At 37.6% G+C, this 17555-nt stretch overlaps 3 protein-coding genes across 5 annotated transcripts in view; 1 reads left to right on the top strand and 2 right to left on the bottom strand.

Annotated features, from left to right (window-relative positions):
• Nucleotides 1–5144, top strand: part of yap1 (Yes1 associated transcriptional regulator) — a 41993-nt gene extending 36849 nt beyond the window's left edge. Inside the window, 2 exon segments of the mRNA XM_048169404.1 lie at nucleotides 2214–2326; nucleotides 2406–5144. Of these exon segments, the coding sequence (XP_048025361.1) occupies nucleotides 2214–2326; nucleotides 2406–2644 (352 nt within the window). The 3' untranslated portion in view covers nucleotides 2645–5144.
• A 104-nt stretch (nucleotides 5145–5248) lies between these two features.
• Nucleotides 5249–9805, bottom strand: tmem123 (transmembrane protein 123). 2 transcript variants are annotated; one of them, XM_048169408.1, is made up of 4 exons: nucleotides 9287–9805; nucleotides 8010–8204; nucleotides 7753–7900; nucleotides 5249–5704 (listed from the first exon to the last, which is right to left on the bottom strand). In XM_048169408.1, exons 1-4 carry the CDS (start codon nucleotides 9345–9347, stop codon nucleotides 5680–5682), a joined length of 429 nt encoding a protein of 142 aa, XP_048025365.1. In that variant the 5' UTR covers nucleotides 9348–9805; the 3' UTR covers nucleotides 5249–5679. The 2 variants fall into 2 exon arrangements, with proteins under 2 accessions (XP_048025365.1, XP_048025366.1); XM_048169409.1 differs by having other exon boundaries at nucleotides 8010–8180.
• A 370-nt stretch (nucleotides 9806–10175) lies between these two features.
• On the bottom strand, nucleotides 10176–17093 carry tbcb (tubulin folding cofactor B). 2 transcript variants are annotated; one of them, XM_048169406.1, is made up of 7 exons: nucleotides 16893–17093; nucleotides 16620–16773; nucleotides 13871–14014; nucleotides 13399–13495; nucleotides 12671–12862; nucleotides 11212–11284; nucleotides 10176–11088 (listed from the first exon to the last, which is right to left on the bottom strand). In XM_048169406.1, the coding sequence occupies exons 2-7, from the start codon at nucleotides 16737–16739 to the stop codon at nucleotides 10974–10976; spliced, it is 741 nt and encodes a 246-aa protein (XP_048025363.1). In that variant the 5' UTR covers nucleotides 16740–16773; nucleotides 16893–17093; the 3' UTR covers nucleotides 10176–10973. The 2 variants fall into 2 exon arrangements, with proteins under 2 accessions (XP_048025363.1, XP_048025362.1); XM_048169405.1 differs by having other exon boundaries at nucleotides 16903–17092.
• Between the last annotated feature and the right edge of the window lie 462 nt (nucleotides 17094–17555).

Genomic DNA, 17555 nt, shown 5'->3' with positions numbered 1-17555 from the left:
CTTGCAGCAATTAGTAGCAGAATGAGCAGTCATTATTAGCAATTATTCTGGATAAATGTGCAGAAGTTAAGAGGCAATGGCTACAAAAGCTTTGTAAATCAGGAATATTTATATACTTTTTATATACTACTAATGGAAGTGGATTAAACAAATCAAAGCTTTCTTGTGTTTTAGCTTATGCAAAGTCTCCACTTGCTCTGCACACTCTCATTCTCTCAATAATATTGCGATTCTCTGTGTACTGAGATTCAAAACTCTTTTACTTAGTAAAAATGAGTTTGGTCTTTTTGCAAACTTTTTCCCTCAGTCTTCTGTGCTTTGCACTGTTATATTCTTAGCTTGTTCAGAGTTTGTGGTCAAATGTGTGTTGATCTAATCCCACAGTATATTTGGCTTTTCATAGACTTGTTCTTTGTGGTGGTCAAATTATTTCCCCCCAAAAAAGTGAACGTGAAAAATGTGACAGAAAAATATTGTTTCTTGCCATGAGATTATTTATATAGGTGTGAGGCAAAATACCATAAATAATAATAAAAAAGTTTTAATATATGTGCAATAGAAATCATGAAAAATGGCACACACGTTTATATACACTGTATAAAACTTTGGGGTTGGTAAGGTTTTTTTGTTGTTTTTTTAAAGAAGTTTTTTTTTTTTTTTTTACAGAAATTCAGTAAAAAATTATATTCTGAAATATTATTACAATTTAAAATAACTGTTTTCTATTTATATATATTTTAAAAGCTAATTTATTCCTGTGATCAAAGCTGAATGTTCAGCATCGTTACTCCAGTCTTCAGTGTCACATGATCCTTCAGAAATCATTCTAATATGCTGATTTGTTGCTCAAACATTTATTATTAACATTATGTGCAGACAATTTACTATTTCATTCCCTTGATTTGATAAAAAGTGTGCACAATTTACTATTTCGTTCCCTCGATTTGATAAAAAGTGCGCACGATTTACTATTTTGTTCCCTCGATTTGATAAATAGTGCGCACAATTTACTATTTCGTTCCCTCGATTTGATAAAAAGTGCGCACGATTTACTATTTTGTTCCCTCGATTTGATAAATAGTGCGCACAATTTACTATTTTGTTCCCTTGATTTGATAAAAAGTGTGCACAATTTACTATTTCATTCCCTTGATTTGATAAAAAGTGTGCACGATTTACTATTTTGTTCCCTCGATTTGATAAATAGTGCGCACAATTTACTATTTCGTTCCCTCGATTTGATAAAAAGTGTGCACGATTTACTATTTTGTTCCCTCGATTTGATAAATAGTGCGCACAATTTACTATTTCGTTCCCTCGATTTGATAAATAGTGCGCACGATTTACTATTTCGTTCCCTCGATTTGATAAAAAGTGCGCACGATTTACTATTTCGTTCCCTCAATTTGATAAAAAGTGCGCACGATTTACTATTTCGTTCCCTCGATTTGATAAATAGTGCACACAATTTACTATTTCGTTCCCTCGATTTAATGAAAGTGCGCACAATTTACTATTTCGTTCCCTCGATTTAATGAAAGTGCTCACGATTTACTATTTCGTTCCCTCGATTTAATGAAAGTGCGCACGATTTACTATTTCGTTCCCTCGATTTGATAAATAGTTCACACAATTTACTATTTCGTTCCCTCGATTTAATGAAAGTGCGCACAATTTACTATTTCGTTCCCTCGATTTGATAAAAGTGCGCACGATTTACTATTTCGTTCCCTCGATTTGATAAAAAGTGCGCACAATTTACTATTTCGTTCCCTCGATTTGATAAATAGTGCGCACAATTTACTATTTCGTTCCCTCGATTTGATAAATAGTGCGCACAATTTACTATTTCGTTCCCTCGATTTGATTAAAGTGCGCACAATTTACTATTTCGTTCCCTCGATTTGATAAAAGTGCGCACAATTTACTATTTCGTTCCCTCGATTTGATAAAAGTGCACACAATTTACTATTTCGTTCCCTCGATTTGATAAAACTTCTTTGATGAAAAGAACATTCAAAAGAACAGCATTTATATTAAATAGAAATCTTTGCTGTATAAACACATTCATTTCTTTCAAAATAAATCTTATTGTCCCCAATCTTTTTGAGCAGTAGTGTAACTGTACAATTTACATATGTACATGATTTGTATTCATCTAAGCAAGCTTTCAAATCCATGTGACCTGTCATTAATGGTGTTTTTCTGTGCAGTGGGACATATCACTCCAGAGACGAGAGCACAGACAGCGGCCTGAGCATGAGCAGTTACAGCGTCCCCCGCACTCCAGACGACTTCCTCAACAGTGTGGACGAGATGGAGACAGGTACATCACAAGAAGAATAATCAGAATGAAACCCACACATGATATCGTCAGATTTTTAAGTCAAATGTCTCGCTCCCAGGCGATACCCTCGGCCCCAGCTCCATGGCCACACAGCCCAGCCGTTTCCCCGACTACCTAGACGCCATCCCGGGCACAGATGTGGACCTGGGCACCCTGGAGGGGGAGAGCATGGCGGTGGAGGGCGAGGAGCTGATGCCCAGCCTGCAGGAAGCCCTGAGCTCCGACATCCTCAACGACATGGAGTCTGTGCTGGCAGCTACCAAGATCGACAAGGAGAACTTTCTAACCTGGCTATAGACTAGCGCCTGAATCCAGCACTACGCCTTCTCTTCCAACATGCTGAACTGCTGCCTAATCCAATCTGTGAAGGATGTGTAGATGCTTCGAGTTGAGAAAAGAAAAGACATTTCACCCTCCTGGACATGAAACTTATCTTATCTTCCATTCACTACGTTTGGCCGAATTGGTTTTAAAAGCTGAGGTATTTTAACCTTTGGTCCTTTTGTGCTTCTTTTATGTCTTTTTTCCATGTCTGCATCCTCAAGGCTGGCCCATGAACAGACAAGTATTCACAAGTACCCGATTCTCTTTCACGGCTGTCCTATATGACGGCCCATCAGCGTTAAAGTATGTGAATTTGTGTGCGCAAAGTGAACTCCTCGCTGGGCGAACGGGCCCGATGGGCTCGGGTGTTCCCCGAGAGTGAGCGATAAAGACAGATGAACCCCTAAATCAACCTCCTGTGACTGCAGCTCCTGTCTCAGAACATCCCTGATCTCAGCTCAGCGACAATTGACTGTTTTTCCCTCATACGGTAATGAGCCTGAGAAACCAAAAAAGCGACGAGGAGGTCGTCTGTACGTGTTTTTTGATGGGATTGGGATTGAAAGGTTAAAATTGAAAGGTTTCGACGTGTGGCTTTGGTTAAACAAACCCTGCTGCTTGGCTGTGCCAGCATATCACACTAGAAACCGTGTAATCAAGTGCCTTCGGACAAAAAAATCCTGTCGTTTTTACACTAGAGATCATAGATCAAATTTGAAAACGTGCTTTTACTTACTCGCTTCATTAATCAAAGTATATTTCTTTCAAAGGTTTTATAAAAAATATTATGTTGGGAATTAGGGTTTGATCTTTTTTTTTTTTCTTTCCTCTAAAGAACCCTAGCCTCTTTGTGTGTTAGTTTTATTTAAGCCTGATTTTGTTTCTTGACGTTTATGGCATTCATTTGTGATCAAAGAACAAATCTGATCTGTTTTTGCTCTCGTTTTTAACGGATTTATACAGAACAACAACTGAAATGATTCACAGATAACACTGACTAGATGGACGCTGTCGTTCACGATCAATCTGAGGGGGGATCGTTTGGTTTTGTTACCGATATCTATTTTTATCTTACGATTTTAGTATCTCAGTTGATATGTTCCTGCTTGCTTGCTTGTGTTAGTGAAAATATCTCATCCAAAAGCAAGGAAGAAAATATCAAGGGCACTTTGATCAATAGACAGACATCTCTGATATGAGCTCCAGTAGAGTCTGTGCCAGTTATGTTGATGCTGTTTGGTGCTGAGATGGATATCGGGCCAGAAGTGGAAGGTTCTGATACGTTTAGATGGCTAGATGAGCATGTCTCGAGGGTTAGTGCTGTAGATTAGCCGTTAGCTTGGATTTGACTTGGTAAATGTGGATATGAATGATAGAGTAGACTGTAATGGAAACAATCAGTTATCGTTTCTGTCAGGATTTCTTCGACGAGGCTTCCAAAGACTTTTTATTTTTATTTTTGGTAATTCTTTTCTCTTAATGGACGACAAAAAATAATTTATCATACTTTTATGTACACGCAAAACATAAGCTAATGGTCTAATTGATTAGTGAGGAGATTTCTAATGAAGCAAGATTTGACAGGCCCTCAAATGCTGGTTGTGAAGTCAGTACTAAAGACACATTAGGCAGGTTACCTAGGTTTACATGATTTCACTATAGAAGAACACTACATTATAAATTTAATGCAGATTCTTTGCATTCAGTAATATACTCTGAATATGTCCTCTTGTTTACAATATGGTTATTTTTACACTACATAACTGTAGCTCAATAACTGGCCCAAACACTAATTGTGTTTTGTACTGATTTTTTTTTTTTTTTTTTTAAAGGCGACTTTTTTTTAGTATAATCTTCTGTTGTCTGTTTGGGTGAATGTACCGCTAAGGTCTGTAACTCAATTGCCTCAGTAAGCAAAAATTTTATGGTCAAATTTTATGATCAAAAACATGGTAATGAAAGTTAAAGTTTTAGAGAAAATAAAAGTGGAGAGAAAAAAAGACAAGATAAGAGAAATATCTATTTTTGCAAACATAGTATTGATGGCAGACTCTAGTGTGGTAAAACAGTGTTGGAGAGAGCAATGCAACAAAATGTTTTATGAATTGTGGGTACAGTTATGGTATTGCACGTTTATAGAACATTGACTAAAATGTGTATGTCACTTAAACATGATTTTATGCTTGCTTAGTGTGCAACTGTTCAGAATATATAGTAACTGTTTACTTTTTTTGTAGTGGTAGTACTAATCACACAAGTTAATGGATTGGTATTTAGATTTCTTTAAATGCACCCAGAATGAATTTATATCCATTTATTATGATCTAATGTTTTTTTTTTCTGTTTTTTTTTTTTTTTTTTTTTTTTTTAATCAATGTATGTGCATGTACCTTAGAACCTTAAGTTCTGTTACATTATATCTTCTTTACATATTACTTTAAAATTGGCCTGGAATAAAGTATATACTTTGGTAGATACTGTCTTTTATCGGATACTTGTGACGTTTCATGCATTATGAGCAAACAATATTATTAGACATTTATTGTGAATTGTGTGAGGAAAATGTACAACACAGCATTAGACTAAACCACTTTATTGGATCATTTTCACTACTGTACATGAAACTATCAATACATTTCAAATATACTATAGGAAAACCAACTTTTATTCTAAAATGACATAAAGTTTAAAAAAAAATGTCCCTGAACACTGAAAAGATAGTCAAAATAGTTTCTCTCATAAAGACTTTTACAGGTTCATATTTTACACACTAGTATAGATAGTAAGTACAAGAAAAATCACTGAAAATACATTTGAGTTCAAATATTCATTAATAAAATGTAAAAACTGCTAAAACAGCTGCTAAAAGAGGTCAACCTATTTAAGATTCAAATAAAGGTATCAAACACATCATACACGGTTTCATATGCATATTAACCATGTTAAGGTAAAAACTTTCTCTTCAGATCATGATGTGTTTTGGTCTGTATTTCCTCAGCGGCTCCATTTTAAATGATGGCATCATGTTCCTCACTGAATGACATGAAATATATAGTTGCAAGGTTACATTATTACAAACATATGAACATATATAAAACATGGCCTGTGTAATACATAATTGAGAAGTAGTAGGTACATGATTTATAAACTCATCACATCATATGTCTGGATATCCTCATGTTTTTTTAAACGAGCAATTATGTAAATGTAAAAACACTGCAAAAAACAAAAGGTGTGTTCGGCTTCGGCTCTGTGTGTATCGGAGATGAAGCAGAATAGATGCAATATTTGTCAAATGTCAGAATAAACCACACATCATCAGCATGTTTCATGAGGCTATGCAGAGTTGTAGACAGACGTCAGTCACCGAGTGCCACAAACAAACAGCAGCCAACTTTTCAGCTCCTCCCCAACCAAAACGAGTTTTTGCTGCGTTCACGCCATGTCGGAACAGTGATTACAAAATAGCAACCCGTGAAGTTCTACCCGCTCCAGTTCACGTCCTCAGACTCGGATTTATGTGTTTCTAGCTTATGTCAACATTATCAACGGCAACATGAATCTGTAGCAGTCTGTAAGAGTAAGTTGTTTACGTTCATTATTGTAATGTTATGTGCTTTGAGACATGAGGTAGGGTAAGCAATAGCTAGCAAAGGCTAGCAATAGCAAACTAGCTTTGAAAACATGAGATTGCACCTTCCTTCAGAGTAAGCGTCGATCGATATGTTTTTCAGGGCCGATACCGATTATTACAGATCAAGTAGACCGATAACCGATATTTTAAACTAATATATATATATGTCTGGTGTAAAAATGAAAATTAAAGGTGCTAAATAGGATGTTTTGTTTTATACATTTTTGCGCGATCATCGCGTAAACGATTGGCCCTCTGGCTTGTCAATCACTGCCGTGACGTTCCTTGTGAGAGACGAGCGCGGCTGCGCTCTCCAGTAACTTTCCACACTCCACAGGCGCCGCATGCAATGTTTTTGTCAGGAGACAGGAGTAACAACTGCAGATTATGAGTTACCTGCGGTGAGTCCGACATAATGAATCCACTAACACGACACAGCGAATGCCGGTGGTAAACACTCATGTTCCAATACTCGTGCACAAGTTTTGGGAGGCGTTCCCTCGAAATGAGCTGTGAAGGAGGGGGGCTGTTCTTACGCATGCGCTCATTTCAAAAACTCACTAACAGTCTTTGGTTTCTCAGTCGACGAAAAGATCCTCTTTAGCACCTTTAATGTCAAAATTAAGAATAACAAGGGCTCTGACAAAAACTTGCTTTAAATGCTTTTAAACAAATCTTTAATTCTAAGAACTGTTAATAATAACATTAATATTAATAATATTAATAATAACATTAAATGTGCAGGGAGCACCCAGCAGCATTCTGTAAACATTTTGTAAAACTTGAAGTAAACAACAAGGAACAAATGAGTTCCGACAGAGGTGGCTGCATCAGAGCCAAATAGCACATTGCAAAATTAAATTATTTTATCGGCAAATCGGTTTTGAAAATGACCGATACTGATAACCATAATGCTTAATATCGGCGCCGATAAACGGTCGACCCCTACTTCAGAGCTCTCTCTCCAAAGCCACACCTCCTCCGAAACACATGAACACACACAGAGCAGAGTCTGCAAAGCATCACGAGACGAGAGACCGTGTTAAATTACCTCGTCTCAAAGCACATATTACAAAAATAAATGAATGTAAACAGCTCACAGAGCTTTGACTTGTACCACCTGACTGCTGCAGATTAATTTCGGCGTTGATAGTGTCACTGGTTGCCATCTCGTAATTATGGTTACAATGTGGCGTGAACGCAGCATAAGCTCATTGTTTTGGTTCAGGAGGAACTGTAAAAGGCGGCTGCTGTTTGTGGTGCTCTGTGACTGACGTCTGTCTACAACTCTGCATAGCCTTACAGAACGCACTGATGACGTGTGATGTCTGCGTGAGCAGGGTGTGCGGAGGTATGGAAATACATATGTTGACAGGCAGGTAGGACATCCTATCATTGAATTTAGACAGTCAAACACACCTCAAGAAAGTGCTCTGATGATACTCACATGGCTCTGTAACGCACCTCCCGTTGAGAGCAGGCCAACCTGTAGCCCAGAGTGACGGCTAGAATGATGATAAAGGCCAGCATCATACCGCCAATGAAACTACCCGCATGGAACCGAGGACCTGCTGTCGGGATACTAGGAGGAACGCCTGTTAAATATAAGTTTTAATTTGTAAAATATAAACTTGACTCTTTAATGCAGGAAACCACATGTGATGAAAAAAGTGCAACAAATCAATGTAGGAAGTCAGACTGTACATGTAGATGCAGAAATCAGATGTTTGCTCTTTGTTGTGAAGAGCTCAGTGTTCACAGATGGTTTAGTTGGGGTGATTGGTTCAGATTTGGGAGGTAATGTTGAATAGTTAGACATGTTTGATCCACTCACTGTCTCTCTTTCAGCTGGATGAGCCTGGACATCTCTCATGTCTGCATATGGAAAATGTAATGGGTCTGAATGGCGATCAACACACAGATCAGCATTTTATTGGTTCTTATTGAAATAAAAGCCACTAACAGAGTACTTTTATGGTGTTGTGTAAGATTTTGCTGCAATAGCCCACATCTGGTCCACAACTATGTGAATTTTGCAATTTCTTGTTTTCATTGAAAACTTGAGTAAGATGGTGTGATTTAAGAGATTCATATGGTGTACTACTTCAAGAATAACTAATAGTCGGTTGTTGACAGTCAAATTGTCTCTAACCATAGTGAGCTGTCTACCTAGACCAGCAGTCCTCAACCGGGGGTCCTCCAGATAACTTGAAATGAATTAAAATTAAGATGAACTAATCATTTCTGTTTTCCTGGACAGAACCTATGGGATGGTGCGCATGCACGGTCAACACAAAATGAACAAATCACTCTCTGAGACAACTCATTATTTCCGAATCATTTTAAAGATTAGTTAAAAATGAACTGATCGACCCATCACTAATATGAGTGTCACGTTGTCCCACCCTTGTTCCAGTAGAGAAGAGGGAGGGGAAGTTATTTTGATTAAAGATTTGATTGAAGGCACCATGAATCATTTGTAATAAATTCTGCAACATTCTAAAAAAAAATAAGAATTGAAAATTATGATTTCATTGTGACTAAAGGTTAGATAAATAATAAAAGATGTGATGAGATATGGCTGGGGCATGTTTCTATAGCCTACGGTTGTGGGTCTTGTGGCTTATTGCTAGGGCGTTGTTAGGCAGTAACTAAGTTATTTCTCTAAATATTCCATCTCTGACCCTTTTAAAAGCCATATAAATATTTTAAAGCAATATCTGAGGGAAATGCGCGGAAGAATAATGAGGAGCTTAATGGTTATCTTTGCAAGTACAACAAAAAAAACTGACAGATTCACTTTAAGCCTGCATAATCTCGGAGTCTGCTGTCTAGTAGGTAGGCATCTCGCTCAGTTTTGAGACAGAACCAAAATGTTCTGTGTACACGTATACACAATGGAAGCTTTCGCAATTTCCGTTCTATAGCGCGGTTCTTATGCAAGTTCTTATAAACAAAATAAACAATTGAGAAACACTTACCCGACGACAAAACCAGACAGGATTTAATGAGGATTAAAGTTAAACACAAACAGGAATTCATTGTCTTTACCAATAAACTAAAGTCCAACAGTCTCACTCCAAACGAGTCATGACGAGCGAAAAAAAAAATCTCAGTTCTCTGAGTCTGGCTCCGCGTTGACGTCTTTCAGAGAAAGGCGTTATATATAACTCATAGTTTACGTTAGAGTTTAATATCCAGCGACTGAAACTGTCAACTAGGTGGTGTTTTCTGGAGGTTTGGTCTGCAGATGTGTCGGTGTTTGTGCTGTAAAACAGCCCACCGCTGCTGGAGATCTCAGGATTGTTGTCAAGCTGATGCTTGTTTGAAAGTTCTTAAAGTAATAATGTGCAAGCAAGCATGACAGTGATTTGAAAATCTTTTTATTTCATTTCTGCAAACCATCAAAAAAAAATAATATTAATACAATACCAAAAATAAGTGAAATTCCATGAATGATAAATTCTTACTTCATTTTGAAACTTTTTTTTTCCCCTCAGGAAGCAAGACTTCATATTTTAAATCATTTTGCTTCTCAAGTAAATGCATCTTGATTTAAGAATGTTTAGACATTTAAAAATCAAGACAAAAACATGAACGGAGAAAGAGATGCTAGCAGTTTTCTAGCATGTCTTTCTCCAACAATCAATGTTTGTGTCTAGTCTAGTGTCCAACATTTCTACTTTAAACTCTGCATTGATTTGTTAAAGTAGTGTAGCTACTGGCATTCATATGAAACCAATCACTTCATGTGGACCAAAAATCACCAACCTATCAAGATTTTAGGGCTGTACTACAGTGTTTTTCAGTGCAACATGTCCCACAATGCATATTAAGGCAGTTTCAGAAAAAAGACAATTTGGGCATATGTCTGCAGGATGTCCAAAATTGGTACATTGATTTATTTGAAACATACAGAGATTTTGCTAATCACAGAATTCCATAAAAACAAGGCTTTTCTGTTAAATGTGAATTTGACATGCATCAAAAAGCTGACATGCCAATTTTCACAAAAAAAAGGCAAGAATTCTTGTCACATTTCTGTAATTTACACTGAAAATACAGAACCATGGAAAACCGAGGCCACAGAATTCTATATTATACAACTCATTTGTGAGCTAATCACTAAAGTGCCTAGGAATGAGGGACCGAGACCCTAAATACAGTCATGACGATGTGAATGTCGAAGGCTGCAGAAAAAGGAGGAATGAGACATTTATACGATACAGTGTGTACAGAATTGCAAAAACGTGAAGAACATTTTCTTTTGTGGTTAGTTGGTTTAGTTTGAAGTAAAATGATTCGGCCTGGGCTCAAATTAGCTGCAGAACTTTGGAATTCAATAACGAACATTCAACATGCAAGCGAACGCTTTTAGAGCTCAACTAGATTTTTTTTTTTACTCTGACCTCGACTGATGTTCTCACTTTTACCTTTCTAGTTACTTCCAGTCGCCAGGGCACAGATGCGTTTAAGATCATTTCTGGAGTTTGCCTGCAGGAAATTAAAGTAGAATTTTCGCTGATCTCTTCCAGACCAGCATAAAACAAAATGATCTGCATTGACGACAAAACCTTCAACTGCAGCAATGTCTCACTGCATGGAGTCAAACGACTTGAAGAAAGAGGATCTTTCTTCAGATGCTTCGGACTGCTCATCAGGCAAGTCTTACATCTCATCCAAACCATAGTCCTCTTCAGGGAAGTCTCCCACAGTTACTGAAAGCGGCTTCACGAAGGCGCCATATTTTGGCTCACATTGAAAGTAACGTTTCCCATTGACGCTAAATCAAGATAAACATGAAGCATCAGTTAGACTTTCTCATAAGGTTCAAGAAAGGGTCACATTAGTCATTTTCTGAGGCATGCTGGTCTTATAAACATAAATAACTTGTGCAAGCACCAACCTGCCGTCATGCTTCCCAAGCGGCTCATCATATTTCACACCAATCCAGTGGCCTGGCTTGAAATCTGCCGTACCTGAAAACAAGAAAAGCATTGCAATAAACAGGCATGTGATCAGCTAAAGACAAAATAGAAGGAAAACCTGCTTTTATCCCCATTCAATAGGACTATACAACAATAATTATTATTACTACTATTACTACTTTTGTTATTCAAAATATCTTTTTTTATTATTTAAATGATAAAAGTAAATCAAATCAAGTAGAGAAATGCATACTATTACCATACCACTATTGTAGTGTAAAATATGCTATTATGTTATATTTAAAAAATATTAATTATACAGAAATTATTAAATTATACAAGAAAAAATTATCAATTGCTTTCAAACATTAAACCATAGCTCTTTTAATTTGGCAGAAAACCGCTGGGAGTCACCATGAAATCAAAATGGACAATTATTGTTTTTTTTAAGGAATTTTACAGCATTCCTCTCTCTTCTGATGAAGAGTTTACTGGCATGAGGGCAGGACAACCTGTCACTCACATGAGATCAACCAATAGCAAACCACAACCATCCAATCAGTTTCTGATGGATAAAATCAAGTCACACCTTACAATTTTTCTAGTTTCACTTGGATATATACATCACAATGACGAAGAAAAGACTATCGCAACTTCCGTTTCATATCATCTTTAAAGTTTCTCTTTCTAAATTTTATACATTTCTCCAAGACACTGAAAACACTGATTCATGACTCAAACGCACAGTTAATCAGACTATATATTTATTAAAGGGGCTCTGTAATGCCCTTTTTCACAAAATGTAATCTGGTGTTCCCAGAATGTGTCTATGAAGTTTCAGTTCAAAATACCCCACAGATCATTTATTATAGCTTGTCAAATTTGCCCCTATTTGGGTGTGAGCAAAAACATGTCGTTTTTGAGTGTGTCCCTTTAAATGCAAATGAGCTGCTGCTCCCGGCCACTTTCCAGAAGAGGGCGGAGCTTTAACAGCTCACACTTCGGTTGCTCAACAACAACAAAGCTGGAGAATCTCACGCAGCCAAAATGAGGATTGACAGTAACGGTGTTCAGCCTTACATTGTTCAAACCGGAGTCGACACTGATGGAGAGACTCAGGAAAAGTTACAACTTTTAGAATGAAACTGGACGTTTCTGAATGGTTAGTGGATAAATTTATGTAGTTGCTGTGGAGTTGATTCAACTCATCCACTAGCATGTGTCGTCATGTTAATCTTTTGTGCAAATCCAGCATTGAATGACCCTCGTTTGTGAAGCAGCTCTGCAAAAAATGACGGCATGATAACAACACTCTACTACAACAACTCTTCCTCTTCTCTAAAGCAGCCCAACATGGCCTCACCCCCTTTGTTGTGTGTTCCCAGCCCCTTGAGCCCTGGTCTGAGAAGTGTGATATGAAAATGATGGGAAGCTTACCCACGAACATAACGGTGCCAATCTTGGTGGGTTGCCCAGGAACCTCAACTTTACAGCGGTTTCCAACAGCGATGGCTTCAGCCGCTGCCTTCTCTTCCTCTTCTTTCTTAGCAAGAGCCTCTTCCTGTTTGGCCCTGTTTTCCTCATTAAAACGACCTAACTTCATATTCTTCTTGAAGCTCCGTATCGAATCTGACATGTATGAAAATTGAAATGTTAAATATTTGCTTTTCTAACATATTTTAGAGAACAGACATTACATTAAGGGTAAAGGCACTTAAAATGTGTGTGATCCACATTTCTCAATGGCTTTAGGCTACTTAATTTTATTGGAAATCTATATTTAATACCTTAAAGTAATGAAACACTCGAACAAAATATACAAACGAAAATATATCAGAATTACATCACGCATATATGTTAGAAACATTTAAAGGAATCTTTTTTTCTAAAAGCATGTTATTGAGGCAATTGTGAATGATTCATATATGTCTGCTTAAACCTGCCCCTTTCCTACAGTCGACTGCAGTCTCGCATTTAGTCGATCTGCTTCAATACAATCAGCAAGGCACTAACCTATATGTTTCACTGAGATGTACGTTACAATGTGGAAAAAAGATGACACTACATCATGAATGACTATTTGAGCAGTCGCTGTAAGTTGCCATACATTTAAATCACTCATCAAATGTGTCACAGGCAGAACTTTGATGCCATGTTTAGATTACCTGCCCTTTTTTCATAGGCATCATCAGAGATCTCAAATTTCTCCACCTTTGACAAATCAGTGAACTCTCCGCTTTTCGCACCACTGAGGTCTGTCACCTGCACATAGTAAAAGAATTCCATTTTTATTAATACCATCAAAATAGTTTCAAAAGGTCCAGAACAGGACAGTTCTGAAGCTTTAAAGGTGATGATACATGAGGCAACTTTATGAGCAATGTTAAAAAGCGATGTTGCTTAGGCACTTTCCCCATTGAAATGGGCAACAAATTTCGATCTAAAGTATCCAGATAGAAATATGTTGCCAGTTCTCAATGGGAAAGTGCCCAAGCAACATCGCTCAGCAACAAGCTCAAAAAGTTGCCCTGTGTATCATCACCTCTAAGAATCATCATCTCGCATCACTTCTACACATTCTGATTTGGTCACTCGCTTTCTGTGTAGATGGGGTGTCAGAAAGGAGTCGATACTCACATGTATTCTGCAGTCATCATCCACATGATAGGAGCCGAGCAGGGCTTCGTTGTTGTCTAGTTTCTGTAAGAACTTGTCTGACGTGCTGAATAGATCAAGATCCATACAGGCAGCTGGGGTGCCCACAATCAGCTCCAGTTTACTCTGTAAAACAAATACAGTTAAAAAAAATGTTAAAGGGGTGGTTGATAATGATTTCAATTTTTTTACTTTAGTTAGTGTGTAATGTTATGATGCTCAAAGTTCAATGCAAAGGGAGATATTTTCTTTCACAGAAGTCGCTTTTTAAGGAATACAACAAACAGCTTGTTGGGACTACAATAAGCTTCTTCCCGGGTTTTAACACAAATCAAGTTTGGTTAGAATACACTAAAGCATTGCAGAGATAAAGTGCATGCCAAAATGGACATAAGGCTATGTCAAATTTGTTTGCACATTACTCAAGAACAGTTTAAAAATTTTGCCCATTTTGGTGTGTTGTTCGTACCATTTGTTCTCGCGTTAAAAGAGAATGGTTTGACGAATTGATTTGAATTCCATGTTGTTGTTGTTTTGTCAGCAAGGTCTTAGGATGATCTGATTCAATTTTGCAAATGTTTAGGAGTTCGAAAAAGTAGGTTTTTAAAGAAAATCAAAATGGCGGACATGGCGGTCAGCTGACTATGGCAAAATTGGTATCTATGTTCTCAGCATGACCCAAGGAATCTATTGTTTCATTACAACAGGCAAAATTAATCAAAAGCCATTAGCATTTTTTGAAATTTTATTTTGAAACTTTTTGAGTACCTTTAGGACATTATGCTGATGACACGAACCAAGTTTCGTAACAATACGCTAATGAATTCGTAAAATATAGCATTTTATGTCAAAATTCAAAATGGCTAGTATGGGAAAATTGGGTATTGTTTGACTCGGCATGCTATACCAAATCTAAAGAGACCTTTTTTGGTTGTTTTTTTTGGGCTAAATCGTTCTGAAGTTATAAGGAAAAATAGCCATTTTTCATATCTCCTGACCACTAGGTGGCACTGTGCAGATACCCTCAGGTCATGGCTGTCATAACACAAACCAAGTTTGGATAGAATACTCTAAAGCATTGCAGAGATATAGCCTTATGTCCATTTTGGTGTGCACTTTGTCAAATTTGTTTGTGCGTTATTCAAGAACGGTTTAACGAATAAACTTGATTTCCATGTTTGTTTGTTTTTCGCCATGGTCTGAAGATGATCTGAGACAATTTTGGTGAAAATCGGACGAACCGTGCAGGACGAGCTTGAAAAATGACAGAAAATGACGTAGGGTGACATGGTGCAATCGAATCATCTTGAGCCAAGGAATCAGAGAAAAAAAGAATTTTGTTTCTAACCCTTAAAAGCTGAAATCACATAACTTTAGCGCTCCAAACAGCTGATTCGACACGTTGATTCATAACGCTTCAAAGCTTCATGAAGCAGTGTTTTGAAATCGGCCATCACTATATAAGTCGTTATTTTTTATTTTTTTTGGAACACCAAAAATATTCTCGTCGCTTTATAATATTAAAATTGAACCACTGTACTCACATGAACTGATTTAAATATGTTTTTAGTAGATTAAAGGTACAATATGTAATAATTTTGTCCGCTAGAGGTCGCTAGAAGCCTATTCAAAACAAAGGCATAGCCTGATGACGACAAGTTTTAAAGCAGAATCTTGGGACATGTGGTCTCCACCTCAACAGACAGTGCAAAAGAATAGGGATAGAACTCGGATACAAATCGTGTTCATGGATGAGGTCATTTAGTATGAAGCAGAGCAGGAGCGAGTGTTGTGGGAGCTGAACGAGGCCGCTGGAGCGATTGATCAACACACGCCTCACGAGCAGCAGAACTTTTATTATGACACAGTCGCTGGCGCCGCTTCCGCTTCTCCGGTCATGAGTATGAGGTAACACAGCTCTGTTTATTATATTAGATACATTTGAGTGTGTTGAAAATTATGTTATAACGTTACTCTGAGCGTTCGCTCGGTGGCTGCTGTGAGACACTGTTGCACACTGCAGTAAGATAGATCGATTTTAGAATATCATATTAAATATTGAATGGCTTGTGTTGATAAACGGCATGGAATTAATTTTAAAATGTATTGTATAATGGAGAAAATGATGTATTACTGTTAATACAAATAATTATGTCTATTAGAACATACAATATATTAAAGCATCTTTGGTGTTTCCATGGTTTCTACAAAATAGAACCAGAAACCGAGGATAACGCGGGTATGATGCAATTGACAGGCGACTCCTCACACGTCCCGGAGCCTTGCTTAAAATTGCAATTTTCTCATGATTTACAAATAGTTGGAAACATTTGGGATATTTTAAGTACTCAAGTGAACAAAATATATAACACTGGCCTAGTGGATATTTTACTGCAAAAATATTACATATTGCACCTTTAATGAATCTTGAGAGAGGAAATGTCATTGCTGGCTATGCAGGCCTCACTGAGTCATCAGATTTCATCAAAAATATCTCAATTTGTGTTTCGAAGATTAACAAAAGTCTTACGGGTGTGGAACGACATGAGGGTGAGTAATTAATGACAAAATTTTCATTTTTGGGTGAACTAACCCTTTAACTCAAATAGACATTTTTGAGAAAGCAAAGCTTCACAGGTCCTGTATTCTGCATTAATCAATTTCAGATGTGATATCTGACATATTTCTACTTGAGGCTAATACGTATCACACATGATCTGCACTGCCGCACCTTGAACTCTGCGATCGTTATTCCTCGGTTGAATCTCCGGTTGACCTCGAAGGAGCTGACGGTGCTGGTCACCCGCACGGACACGGTCGGGTTGGTGATGACTGTCACACTCCCGTCCATCTTCAAAGTCTCTGATGCTGCTAGTGTGGTCGAGCTGAAAATCAAATGCAGTGTTTGGTATTCATGCAGCAAAATACAGATCTTGTCATCATGGCTCCACTGAAAGTTTAATATTTACTATCACGCTGGTTGCTATGGCTAGCCAGTATTTACATTCACTCACGTGACAAGATCTTCGCTTTATTCGCTGCTTCAGTCAGCTTCGGATATCATCCGATACAATATTTTAAGGCCTGTATTCAGAAATCAAACCCTAAAAACGAATATCTACTTTGTTTTAGCGCTTATGAAAATATCTTCCGTCACAGACCACACCGCTGGATGATTCTGGAAGATTCTGCCCACCCATATTTACCTTTGAGCCAATACAAAATCGACAATTGGGCGGGATCTTGAATTCAACCAATAGTAATCTGTTATGAGTCTTTCAGTGGGAGGGGCTAACGTACTCTGTCGAATCGGGCTGCTCAGTGATTATCCAATCACTGTTTGTTTTGTTGAAGCAGACCGCTCCCGAAACTGCCTGAACAACACATACGCCTGCAGTACCAATGTCTTCCACACGATGCCCCTAGAGCTCCAGAAACGCCTCAAAAGGACGACATCCGTCAGCGAAATCATCCAGATTTTATAACCTATGACAAATAAAATGCTTTTGTAACTGGTAAAATAAATGCTAGGCTACTAGTTTGGGATATATAGGTAGGCTACTAGTTAGAAACGAGTGCCTTATAAATATGTTCGACTAAAACTGTGCTAGCCTAACTAATAGTTTCTATTAAAGGATTAGTTCACTTTCAAATTAAAATTTCCTGA

Source organism: Megalobrama amblycephala, linkage group LG19 (assembly GCF_018812025.1).
Source record: "Megalobrama amblycephala isolate DHTTF-2021 linkage group LG19, ASM1881202v1, whole genome shotgun sequence".
In the NCBI taxonomy this organism is placed as follows: domain Eukaryota; kingdom Metazoa; phylum Chordata; class Actinopteri; order Cypriniformes; family Xenocyprididae; genus Megalobrama; species Megalobrama amblycephala.
This window is presented reverse-complemented; position numbering and strand designations above follow the sequence as displayed.

Excerpts from the sequence above, each read along its gene's own strand:
- tmem123 (XM_048169408.1), bottom strand. The coding sequence starts at position 9,347 with ATGAATTCCTGTTTGTGTTTAACTTTAATCCTCATTAAATCCTGTCTG. Across the intron at positions 7,901-8,009 it reads TCTGATTTCTGCATCTACAT|GCGTTCCTCCTAGTATCCCG; the intron begins GTACAGTCTGAC and ends TATATTTAACAG. Across the intron at positions 5,705-7,752 it reads GAGGTGCGTTACAGAGCCAT|TGAGGAACATGATGCCATCA; the intron begins GTGAGTATCATC and ends CATGTCATTCAG.
- tbcb (XM_048169406.1), bottom strand. The coding sequence starts at position 16,739 with ATGGACGGGAGTGTGACAGTCATCACCAACCCGACCGTGTCCGTGCGG. Across the intron at positions 12,863-13,398 it reads TGCCTATGAAAAAAGGGCAG|ATTCGATACGGAGCTTCAAG; the intron begins GTAATCTAAACA and ends CATACATGTCAG. Across the intron at positions 11,285-12,670 it reads TGGCACCGTTATGTTCGTGG|GTACGGCAGATTTCAAGCCA; the intron begins GTAAGCTTCCCA and ends TCTTGTTTTCAG.